This window comes from Tauraco erythrolophus, chromosome 1 (assembly GCF_009769465.1).
Source record: "Tauraco erythrolophus isolate bTauEry1 chromosome 1, bTauEry1.pri, whole genome shotgun sequence".
NCBI lineage: Eukaryota > Metazoa > Chordata > Aves > Musophagiformes > Musophagidae > Tauraco > Tauraco erythrolophus.
The window spans coordinates 8,995,482-9,007,679 of NC_141465.1; the positions used below are offsets into that span (position 1 = coordinate 8,995,482).

Below are 12,198 nucleotides of genomic sequence, written 5' to 3' on the forward strand. Positions count from 1 at the left end.
CCTCTCAATATTAAAAGTAACATACAAAATATTACCAATTTTATAGCTAAACTGTTAATACATCAAAACATTAGTGGAATGCAAAATAACAAAGAAAAGATAACATTCACCTTCTGACACCGATTTGTAAAGCTGCTTCGCAGTGCCATGACATTAGGCCTAAATCTCTCATTAATATTTAAATCAAGATGTTTTGAAGGTTTTCTCAACTTATGTAAATGGGCATGTTCCTTTCCTGGCTTCTTGCATGAAAGCCAACATTGGCTTGAGAGAAGCAAAAAACTGTTTTGTCCCTGATGGTTGTTCAATGTCAAATGCAGAAAAACGACTAGTAACCCTAAATTTGAAATAGGCAGCAATCTGCCTTACAATTATTTCCTTTCTCATCAGTTTTTTGGAGGTCAGCTAAAAACTACGTGGGCAACAGTGAAACATCTCTCAGACGAGTCTTTATGTAGATAAACATGATTTGCCAGAAAACGGTAGGCTAGTAAGAGTGATCTGTTTGTCCTTCATTCAGCAAAGGTGTTAAGGACAGTTTCACAACTTTGGTTTATTTTGAGAGGAGCAGGGGTGTCTGGTTTGTTCTTTTTTTTAATTTAAGACCTTCTGAAAAAAAAAAAAAATCTAGAGATACAATGCCAACAGCTTAATGCATATTCTATAGTGTATATGAGCACCCTGGGGAAAACCTGCACTCAAACAAACAGACTGCATCTTCCCCTGCCCTGAGGAGCATAAACCAGTCTCACAGTTTACACCTAATCTAATGGTGACTTTCAAAACAAACACATTTCAGATACATCTAGCAAAGACTCCTTTTCCCACTCTGCATCCAAAGCTTTCTCTTGAGAAAAAGGCCTTCTTCCCTGACAGACTTCAAGGTTATCTTTCAAATCTGCCAATAGCTTGCATTACATAGTACACCTAAGAATTTTAAACTGACCTTTGTGCCCTCTGAGAAAGCCGTCAGTGCGTTCCAAACAACTCACGCATGCTCAGCAGAAAGCCAAAGCTCCCAGAAACTCTCTCGGATACGTAATATACCTGTCCCATGGGGTGGGACTGTGTGTGCCTCTATGTGCACACAAAGGGTGAAAAGACCTTTCCACAGTCTTGAATACCCCACAGCACACATCTGGTCCTTAGAGGCCTTTCCCTACTCCTTGTTCTGTGGCACTGCTTCCTTCCATGTCCACATCTAAAACGAGTCTCAAAAATTTACTCACAGCTTGGAAGCAACGCGCACGTGCACTTTGCCAGCACAGGCTGTAGAAAGGGAAGGAGGAAGAACACCCACAAACCACTTACGCCGCACACCTAGTGTCGCGAGGCTGCGGGGATGGCAGCAGGCAGTATGAGTGCCTCCCCCAGGAAGCTGCACTTTCCCCAAGGGAGCACGCAGCAGAGCCTGCACGGCTGTTGTGTGTCCCATGCAAACGCAGAGTTTTCTGACGGTGGGAACTGAATCTGATACCTCCTGCCAACTCAAAAAAATCTATCCCTAGTGAGGAAAAACAAAAACAAAGATACAAAACAGACAATGGCTATAGAGACTCCAGAGGAATGTAATAACAAAAGGCAACAGAAGTAGTGTGACAAGGGTTCCTTAATGGGTCAAAAACCAGGCTGACATGACTCAGACACAGAATCAAACCCCAGCAAGATTGCCTTAAATCTCCTTCAGAGATTGCAGGCCTTCATGCAGTTTGTATTCAAGTTCTCTTGGGACCATTAAAAGAGCTCTATCTGCTCTTTCACCTCTCGATCAGAAGGGCACCCTACCAAAGCAGGGCAGCATCGCTCACCCCCTTTAGCACAGCAGAAAAAGGCTCAGAAGCATCAAGCTGTACCCTCTTGATGAAGGGCAGTGAGTCAGAGCAGAGCACAAACAACTTCTACCAAACTGCCACTACTGCCATGCAAACGGTTTTCTTAAAGTGACTGTAAAACTACAGGAAGAAAACGCTGGTCAACAGAAGTTTGTACAACTACTACTAAAAGAGCACATAAACAGGCTATAAATGCGGAGAGAAGTGACAACACTGGAGTGACTTGGGTATTTTATCCCATTCGTTCACAGGAAAGCATGTCTAACCATCTTAAATACAGCCTTGCTCCTTCGAAACACTACCTACCTTTGCCACTACTAGGAAGCAGGGCTTTCACGCACCCTATGTACTTCAGCTTATTTATTAATGCATATGGTGGTGTCATTCCAAATAGGCAAGACAGCAGTATGTTGTGACTTTGAGCATTTCTACATTCATGTGTAACTAGCCACAAAATGGACACCTTCGACCCATCCATGCCAGGCCTTCTCTCAATTATCCACTTTAAATAGCTCAGTAACACAAAGGTTAAAACATTAATTCAACAAAAAACTCAATTCCTTAGTCACAATGATTCTTTTAAAAATAAATAAATAAATCCATGAGAAGAGTAGGACTTCTTACTTAAACAATCCACAGATTTTCAAACAGAGCTTTCTGAGCAGTAAAACGCTGTCTTTCTTGATGTACTAGTGCACTATGAAACAGCCTTTGAAGGGGACGGTCACAACAGTTAGTTTCTTTCAGATTACCAGATCAGGTGCCGAATTCTTCTATATATTTGATGGGGAGGTAAATGCCTACAAGAGTGCTTCAGCTGGATGCCTAAAGATGAAGGAGAAAGACCAGAATACACTGAGATCAAAAAGGGACAGTCACGGACCTGGCAGGAATTATGAACTGAGCAGAACAGAAACCCACCACATTTTGGACAAGTGTGAGACACGGAACAGACCTCTCTACGGTTGCCAGAAAAGCAACTGAAAGCCAAAAATTAAACTTGCTGCAAACCATTACTCAAAGAGTGACTCAAAATAGAAAAGAGTTATTTGGTTCTTAAATAAAATACTATGACAACGTGTCAAGAAGCATTACACTGTCATAGTATGACTTAAGTATTTGTGAAAGCTATGAAAAAGTTTCCTTTCTCCACGCTTGGAGAGTTGAATTCTAGCAAGAAATCCTTGAGATCCTGGTATTCGGCATATTGGACAAGTCTTAGCAAGTGCACCAACTCACATCTGGTATTGTCTTAATACTCCCTGCTCTGACTAAAGACAAAAAAGAACCATAAAGCATCTAATACTGAAAATCAGGAAAAGATTTTTCTTCCTCTCCTTTGAAGCAGAAGCACAGAATTTAGCCAAACCTAACCCAATATACCTTGAAGAAAAACAAACAAAAAACCTTAAATAAAACATTTAACTTCATTGTTAACAAGAAAACGAGTTAAACGTCTTGTGGTAAATCACCTTGAAAAGTCAAAGAGACAGACTGATGAATCGACATCCTTTTCCATATCTTACCTCGCTAGATGATTTTTTTGAGAGGTATATTTACACAACACTTCACAGAAACTTTCCTAATCGGAAAACAATCAATTGTTTTAACCAATAATTAGTAAAACAGGATTCTGGTTTTCTCTCTCTCCTGTGAGTTCATCATTAACTCTTTAGTAATTAAAGGAAGTTTCTCAAAAGGTTAGCCCTTTTTTATTTTAGAGACTAAATTCCATGCTTCACTGTCACAACTTAGGAGACTGAATCAGAAAGCCACTATAGATCCAAAATCTATCACCTGTAATGTTAAAAAGCAAAAATACAAAAAATATAAGTGAAAGCACAGGGCATCTATAGTTTTAGAAACTCCAAAATGCTTCTTTTGTTAAGCAGTGTTGTATTACAGACATTATAGTATTTGTTATCTTACTATAATAGCTAATAGAAAAGTGGTCAAACGGCACGTTACCTGAAAAAGTATGAGGAAGACTATCATGGAGTACTTGAGATACCCGACATCAACATGGGAGAAAAGAGACAATTCACTACAACCAAAAAGCAGTGGAAAATCAACATAGCCTGGTAGAAGTTTAGAAATCTGAGAGTTCAAGAAAGAGTTATCCAGAACACATGAACTAACCCAGACTAACTGGTGCCTTCTCCCTCTACTCTGTCATTATCTATCAGTAATAGATGGTTTAATACTAGAAATATATTACGTGGTTTTCACTCTTGGCAATAACGTCCAGAAATAGCAGGCATATATAAAATATAATTCAGTTTGAAACAACTGTGTGTGTATATTAAATGAATTGCTACCAGAAAATAACAAAAATGCCTTCCTGAGTCCAAATAATCTCATTTTTCTTCCCTTTCTCTTCTGTTACATCCTTGGATCATCTTCTAAAAACACAGATCATGCTCTTTTCATTCCTCAGCATGTGGCAGGCCTGAGCTCAGTTTCACTCATGTCTTCCTCCCAGTAGCCTGACTTCATCTCCTCTTGCACCTCATCTGAGGTCCTTGGTCACATCTCCGTAAAAAAGACAAACTGCTGCTAGTATACTGTTCAACACCACTACCATGGCATTCTTTCCCCTCCCACAGCTGCCTGGCTGTGGGCTACACTTTTCAAAGGGTCCTTCAAGATCGGTGACTTATCTTCACGACCTGGTGAATTCCCAAAGATTAAATTCTCTACCTAAGTTCTAGCAGCTAGAATTTGCTCACTCCCTACCAACGCAAACAAATATTTTTGAAACTATAGGAGAATGCAGGGAAAAGTACAGAAGAAACAAGTCTTTAAATGAAACAAAAATCAGAGATAAAACAGCAGTGCTTTATTTTAATATTCTTACAGCCATCTGCTAGACTTCATAATCAGAAGAGCACATAATTCATGTGCAACAGTTTGAAGGGTAGAATCTTTACTGGATCTGGTCTAACCCTTAATAAACTATTTTATACAAATTTATTAAGTTAATGCTGAAGTAATGACCTCCGAAGTCAAAAGAAATCTCTCAAGCAATATTCACTTACGTTTGTTAAGAGCACCCAACACAATGGACTTTTGAATTTTATTGCAGATTCATACTACAAGAGAGACGATTCTGGACACAACTAAGAGGAAATTTAGGGAAAATATCCCTAACTATCAGTGGAACAGCTCTGAACTGGTAGGAATTATTTTTATTTGCATGTTTTTAAGTGGGTGCTACTGAAAAATATAAATAAAATATAAGCTCATTTCTCCTGTATGAATTTTTCAACGAGATGAAAATAATAGGAATCTGTACATATAGGACGCTTTTTGCAGGTAAATTGATAGACTGAGTAGCGAAAAATGATAAATAGTTAAAAAAACAAACCATTCCTACTTTCTTGGCAAAAATTTGGAAGACTTTCTCACACCTCCTACACATAGTGGGCATTGCTCTATTTATCCAGTTCTTTTAAATTCTAAGTCATAGAATGCAGTGGGGGGGAAAAAAAAAAAACTAATTTTGCTCTGCTTACTAGAGAACTCTTAGTTGATTAAACTAATTAAAAGCTTGTTAGACATCAAATCAGTCTTTGAATGTAAACGTGATAACGTATTCTAAGTAGATCTATATTTCTCCTATACTATTTCTTCAAGTCAAAGCCCCCCCCTTAAATATAGCAAACAAAACTATCAAAAAAGTATGTGAATCCTCCAGATGTTTAAAAAGTAGGTTCATCTAGCCAAGAATGTAATTATATTAAATACATACAGCGTTTAACTCATCTGCTTTTGCCATTTGCACAGTAGAACAACAAGCAATGGGGGTTTTGGACCAAAATAATGTTTCTGTAAACACATTCTGGATTTTCACTGTTCCATTTAAATTAACATGGATCTTGCGGTAAGCAGCCCTGGGAGAGAGCACGTTTCTGATGTCTTTGCATGAAACACATGCCTTCCTGAAATGCTTCCTGTCTTGCACCCGTTTTTGGATATTATCACCGTTGTCTGACAAGGATGAGGTCAGCTAGGATTGTAAGGATACTTTACAGCAGCTGTTGGGCATTTCTTTGAAACTCCACAAGCCTTTAACTCCTTAACTGCCTCACCAAAACAGACCCTGTAGTCTTGCAGGAACACTGGAATAATGACTTTTCGGGGTTCACAGGATGCTGTCCACTGAACAGTCTCGAAGTGCTTAACGGAGGGAAATAAAAGAGTAGGCTTTTCAGGTGGGCAAAAATGAGAAAGAACACCAACGTGACATGTCGTGCACTTGAGCATTACCACCTTTGCAGCAGCCAGGCCCAAACAGAGCTGGGGAAGCAAGACAACATCATTTATGCAGAAGAAAGTGAGACATTGTGCTTGAAAAACAGCAGACAGCCAGGCTTAAAATGGTGAGGTTTATCAGCGTTCTCCCACAGAGACACACTTGGCGGACTCTCAGCAAATAAAACTGTCCAGTTGCTCAGCAAGACCAATAAAGCTGAACTAAACCTGTATCAGCAGCAAAGAGTACTCTGAATTTGCACAGAACTTAGTTATAATGCCACACAACAAACTTCTGTCCCCAACACTCTCATAAAACTTCCTGATGTTTTAAAACTAGTTGTCTCAGGTCAGATGGATTGTCAGAAACCTTCTAAATTCATTTAAGAAGCTCTATTTGCACAATCACTAACACGAGCTCTGTGTATGAGTGAATCTTTCAGTACAAAAAAATTTGATCTGTATCAATCATGCCCATATTTCCAATAAATGAGCCAAAATTTGCACCCATGTTATACTGTCTGTGGGAGGACAGACAGAGCCATAATGATGCAGACTGATGAAATCTGGCATACAAGCTTTGCTTGTATAAAAGTTAATGTGCTAGATTTTTTTTTTAATAGAGTAGAAGGTTCCACTCATGGTGTAAATTTACTCCTGATCAGTTCACTGAACTGCACGGCCACCATTTCCATTTGAGAAGCTTTAAGATGACATGGATTTACCGCATCACCAAACCAAAGTGTCTTTGTTGCTTTTTGACACAGTGTGTAAGAGTAGAACAGCTCTGCATCACACCACAATCTGTCCAACTCAGGCACCAGAAGAGGCCGTGAGAGAACAGCAACTGGGACCGCACAGTATGTTTTAAAAAGGCTCAATTACGAGACTGATGAGAGACAAAAAGACTGTGACCATGTGGCACAAATGTCCTGATAAGACGTGACTTCCATGGCTTCTTACTTTCCTTTTTCACTATATGTTCACAGGTGTCGTGCGCATCCTCCTCCTTTTGTACAGTGAACCTAGTCTACATCTAGGTTTACGTCCTTGTTTCAAGAATACCATGATGATTTCGTAAATTAAATCATGATTTAGTTAAAATATTAAGGTTGGCATAGTTTTAAAAGAGCATGTTCCTCCTTTGGCTGCGCGCCCATCACATTTCGCAGGGTTTTGGCAGCAAGAAACTTAGCTCATCTTTTATCATACTGTAACACTTCAGAGTGCATACCAGATCGAAGAAAGCATTTACAAACTCAACTTGAAAAAAAAAAAGAAATGGAAAAAATCTTTCAGAAAACTGATATTGTCTTGCAAAAAAATCTCTGTATGCCTTTGGCTGCTTCTGTCCCCACCTGAGCCAGGGCGTATCCACATGCAGGAAGTTATGCGTGTGCCTGCAGGTCTGCGGGGCAACCCTCTGCGCCTCCTTCCAAACGGCAACTTTCCAAAAAGCAGTTGCCACTGCGTACCTTACTGTGCACAATAAGTCAAGTTAAAGGCTGAGAAGCGAGTCAACACGCAAGAAATTAGCTCAATTTTGCCTACAGTAAAAACTAAGGACAACACAAAGACAAAGGCAAAAGTAAGCAATTCCCAATAACTTCACCCGGCTTGAGAATCAAATCGCAGCCTCGTAACACTGCACCGAGGTGTGCTGTAATAAACATTACACTGCTCTCAACTAAAGAATTATTTACACCAACCTGGCATCATCATTGTCAGTAGAAGATCTCTTCCTGCCCCCTTTTTTTTAAGCTGGCCAGGTCTCAGTGTCGAACTACAGGTTGGCTCAAATTTCTGTTTGCACCTGGCAATGGACAGTTTTGCTTTTTGGATGAGCTAAAGCCTGATAATCAGCGATATCAAACAAGTAGCTCCTTTGTAAAATCCCATGATTCTGTAGCTATGGACAACTAATGGAAAAGGCCTGAAAGCTGAACGTGGTGTAAAAGAGATGAGTCAAAGCAAGTTGTTTTTTTTCCCTCCAAGCCATAAACAAAAACATCAGATGCAAGTGGCGTGTTAGGATGCTATATTTAAAGGCCACAGAGAAGTAGCAAGATGGCATGGGCATGCTTTCTTTAAGCCGGTATCATTATGTAGCATCACATTTCACATTCATAGGACTGAGGGTTTATTTTGTTTATTTTTGGCTAGATTTTAAACCAAGTAATTTAGCGCAGAGAAGAGACAGATGGACTTGAGTAAGGAAAAACTGTGGTTCCCAACAAAGAATTTTCAAGTTAATTGGTCATTACATACGTTTTAAGTCAATGTTTCAGTGGATACAGCAATTTTGAGTCAAAAATCAGGTAAGTTTTGTGGAAAGCAAAAGATAAAGGAGTAACACTGTATTCCACTTTTTCTGGCATCTCACGGCAATCAGTGTTCTCTGCCACAAGAAGATACACGAGTTGACAAAGCTCAACTAAAAACTAGGCAAAAATATTATCTCTAGCTAAATGGGCAAAATTGTCCATTTTCATAGATTTTCCCCCTCCCCTCTCTTCTCAGCTGAAGAAAATATATTTCTGCAAACGACATGATGAAGGAGTAACATCTACAGGCAAGGTGGCAGAGCACACAGGTAACAGGGAATGTACAGCATAAGACTCTCACAGCTTCTGCCCAGCATTCATAAGTTGTCAGAGGCCTTCTTTTAGCCTGAATTTCTGAATAGGCATTAAAAATTCACTTGGGAAGAAATTGTTTCAGAAACCTTGTGCAAGGGTCAAACCTTCCCACCTCCAGAAACCTAAAAGAACCAGCTTTTGAGAATTATGCATTTACCAGTAATACCGTCTTTGTCGTTTTAGCATAAGAGTACATTCACAAAGTCAATGCCTTGCAGTTTCTATTAGCTTACATCTCCAGCTTTATAGATCAAACAAGACTTACTAAATACTAGGAATCAAGATAGTATTTCTCAAAGTCAAAAATTAAAATATATATACTATTGTTTACATTTGGTGTTCAGTTGCCCTCAGTTTCCTTCTTTTTCCATAGCTATAATGATTAAATATATATTTACTGATTTTTATATATATATTATTTTAAAAAAATAAAAATATAAGAAGGAACTAATTAAATGATAATAGACAGAAACATTTTGGGGTTTGAAACAATTGCAAAAGCTACCATGTTCCTGCAGGCTCAAATAACAACTCAAATTAGTTTGTCTTGTGTTCTGTACAGATTGGCACCTAACTCTTGAGATGCAAGCAACATGTTCTTTAGGAACAAATTATCTTTGATGAAGTGGGGGGAAATTGTCCAATTTTACAAGCATTTTATTAATTTTAGCCCTTACTTACTGATGAATCATGGACTTCACCTTAATCTAGCTTTAAGTGCCTATAATTGGCCTTTTCATATACCTACTGTAAGGCTTACGCAGAGGTACCTTAGTGTTAAAGAGGTCAGGGAGAGAACAACGGAAACTGTTGGAAGATCTAAAAGACTCTAAACTGTGCAGAAAATCCAGTCTGAGAGTGAAAAAGAAAATACATTAAAAGAAACTAATAGCTACAGTTACTTCACCTGATGTATGCAGGTTGATTTAAAATGTTCATAGCACCCTTCAGCAGAGAGTATCACAATACTTATCCTAAAACATTTGTAGTTTTAGGCATGCAAATGTTCATGGGTTCACTCGGTTGAACAAAAGCAGACAGTAGCAAGAAGGAGAAGAGGAGAAGAGAAGAGCCTGGAGAAGAGAAGGCTCCGGAGTGATCTTATAGCAGCTTTCCAGTACCTAAAGGGGGCCTACAGGAAAGCTGGAGAGGGACTTTTTACAAGTGCGTGTAGTGACAAGACAAGGGGCAATGGATTCAAACTGAAAGAGGGGAGATTTAGATTAGATACTCGGAAGAAATTCTTTGCTCTGAGGATAGTGAGGCACTGGAACTGGTTGCCCAGAGAACTTGTGGATGCCCCATCCCTGGAAGTGTTCAAGGCCAGGCTGGATGAGGCTTTGAGCAACTTGGTGTAGTGGAAGGTGTCCCAGCCCATGGCAGGGGTGTTGGAACTAGATGATCTTTGAGGTCCCTTCCAACCCTAACCATTTTATGATTCTAAGGAAGCCTGAATCGTTTTGCCAAAGCTAACAGGAAGGCAACCCCTGACAGCTTGGGTGCAAGTTCTGCTCTGGAAATCTAAGGACCAGGAAATATAAATGAGAGAAAAGCTTCACGAAGGCTTACGAGGTCTGTGAAATAATTTCCAAAGGAATGGAGAGGAAGTCTCATCTCTCGTGATACCTAAAACTACATGGAACAAAACAGTGGAAAGTAACCCAAGGAAAAAGCTAGCACTAGCAAGTTGACTGGCTATACAGAATACATTTTTTTCTTGCATCTCTGACTTCTATTAACATTTTTGTGGCTTTTGAGGCAGCAAGGTAGGAGCTTTGGTTTATACTCCATAAACACAAGCCAAAAGCCTCCCACAGTTCCATTTGGTAACGTCGGCTTAACATGCTCAAATACACACAGACTTCTGACAATGAGTCAAGTTCCCACTCAAACATCAACTATGCCAAAAAACGCCCAAGATTATTTCAACTAATAAACACTTGGTTATAATACATGTCAAATCAACTTGGTCTTTACATCAATTTAATTGCCTCTTACCACAACCGTTGCCTAAGCTGTAGTGTGCTGCAGGAAGCACCGAAAGATAAAGGCGATTGAAAACATTCTCACAGTGCTCCTCTGACTGTCATCACTTCCGTGGTTGCACTAAGCGAAGGACTCTTCACTAGCAAAGAGATTCTCCAGCAACCGGGCTTATGTTGTGAAAATAATTTTAAGCATGTCAACGTTCTGACTCCCGAAGACTAGAATTTGGGACAACTATCGCACCAAAATTAAGTTCTTAAAGGAAAGTTCAAAGCCTTATATCCTGTCACAGTACAGTTTCAAAGCCCTCTCTAAATACTGTCCTTTGATTCATCCTTCATAGTGTCACTCTTAGAAAAGACATCTCTTCATGAGAAATACAATACTTGAAAAACTGCACAATGTTACCCCAATTTATACAGATGCTGTTCATTAGCATATTTATCCCCTTCTAAAACTGTGACATTTGGACTTCAGATTTTTCCAAATTTCGTTCCAACTCCCCTGCTGAGTTTGTATACCAAGCATTAAAAAGACAAGCAAAGTGAAAAACAAAACCAAAAAATTCAACACAAGGACACAACCAAAGTGTAAAGTAACTTGTGATATGTTGGATTTATAGATCCTGAAATGGTTTTATCCACGATTGTTCTTTCCAGAATTCCATATGTAGTTACGGTAACACAGAAGGCAAAGCTGGAGTGGTTAGCTCTTGCCCAAGAGGCCTTTCCAATATAAGCAGCATTTCTGATACGTTGCTCTGACCAGCGATTACAAAAAAGCAAGGTGTATTTCTACCAGGCAGATGAAAAGAATACAGCAGAAATGCAGTCAGTTAAAACATTGATTGGAATAGCAGCAGCAGTTACGGCACGTAGAAAAAGACTGAGGTCTCCTAGAGACTCTTCTATCCCACAGAAAGCTGGTTCTCCTGGTAAGGACTGAGCCACATTTGTGAGGCTAAGCTGAAGTGCACCTTTTCCACAAGAGCAACCCTTCTTCCCCCACAACTACCACGCTAAGGCTAGTCATGGACAAATAAATATTAAATTCACTCAAAACACTTCAGAGACAAAAGTTCCTAAAGACAATCCAGTTCAACTAAAACCACATGTATCCAAACATAACGTCCTGTCTCCATATGTATTTCCTCTTACAGAATGGTGACATGAGCTAAAATTTCTTTCCCACTGTGAGATCTCTTGGCAACTCATGGAAAGATGAATCACTGTTCTCAATGGAAATCATGACTTGTGACAGCTGTAATTTCTGATATATGAAGTATCACATGGGCAAAGTTAGCCTGAGTCCCTGCTGTAAATAATTAGTAGATTGCAACAAAACGTATTTCACTACGTAGCTTTAAAAGGTACTGGAGAATTAACAGTTCAGAGTCTCACCCGTGCTACAGGATAAATGCATGAAGAAAGTCAGAGGTTGGACTAGTTCCACAAGCTTTCTGACAGGGTGCAAAGGCAGATGCTTGG

The 12,198-nt window shown here is 39.4% G+C and overlaps 1 protein-coding gene across 1 annotated transcript in view; it reads right to left on the bottom strand.

Moving 5' to 3' along the window:
* CMSS1 (cms1 ribosomal small subunit homolog) overlaps positions 1-12,198 on the bottom strand; it is a 252,196-nt gene that overhangs the window by 129,712 nt on the left and 110,286 nt on the right. Inside the window, exon 3 of the mRNA XM_086623861.1 lies at positions 7,002-7,018. Within this exon, the coding sequence (XP_086479987.1) occupies positions 7,002-7,018 (17 nt within the window). The remainder of the gene's footprint in view (positions 1-7,001; positions 7,019-12,198) is intronic.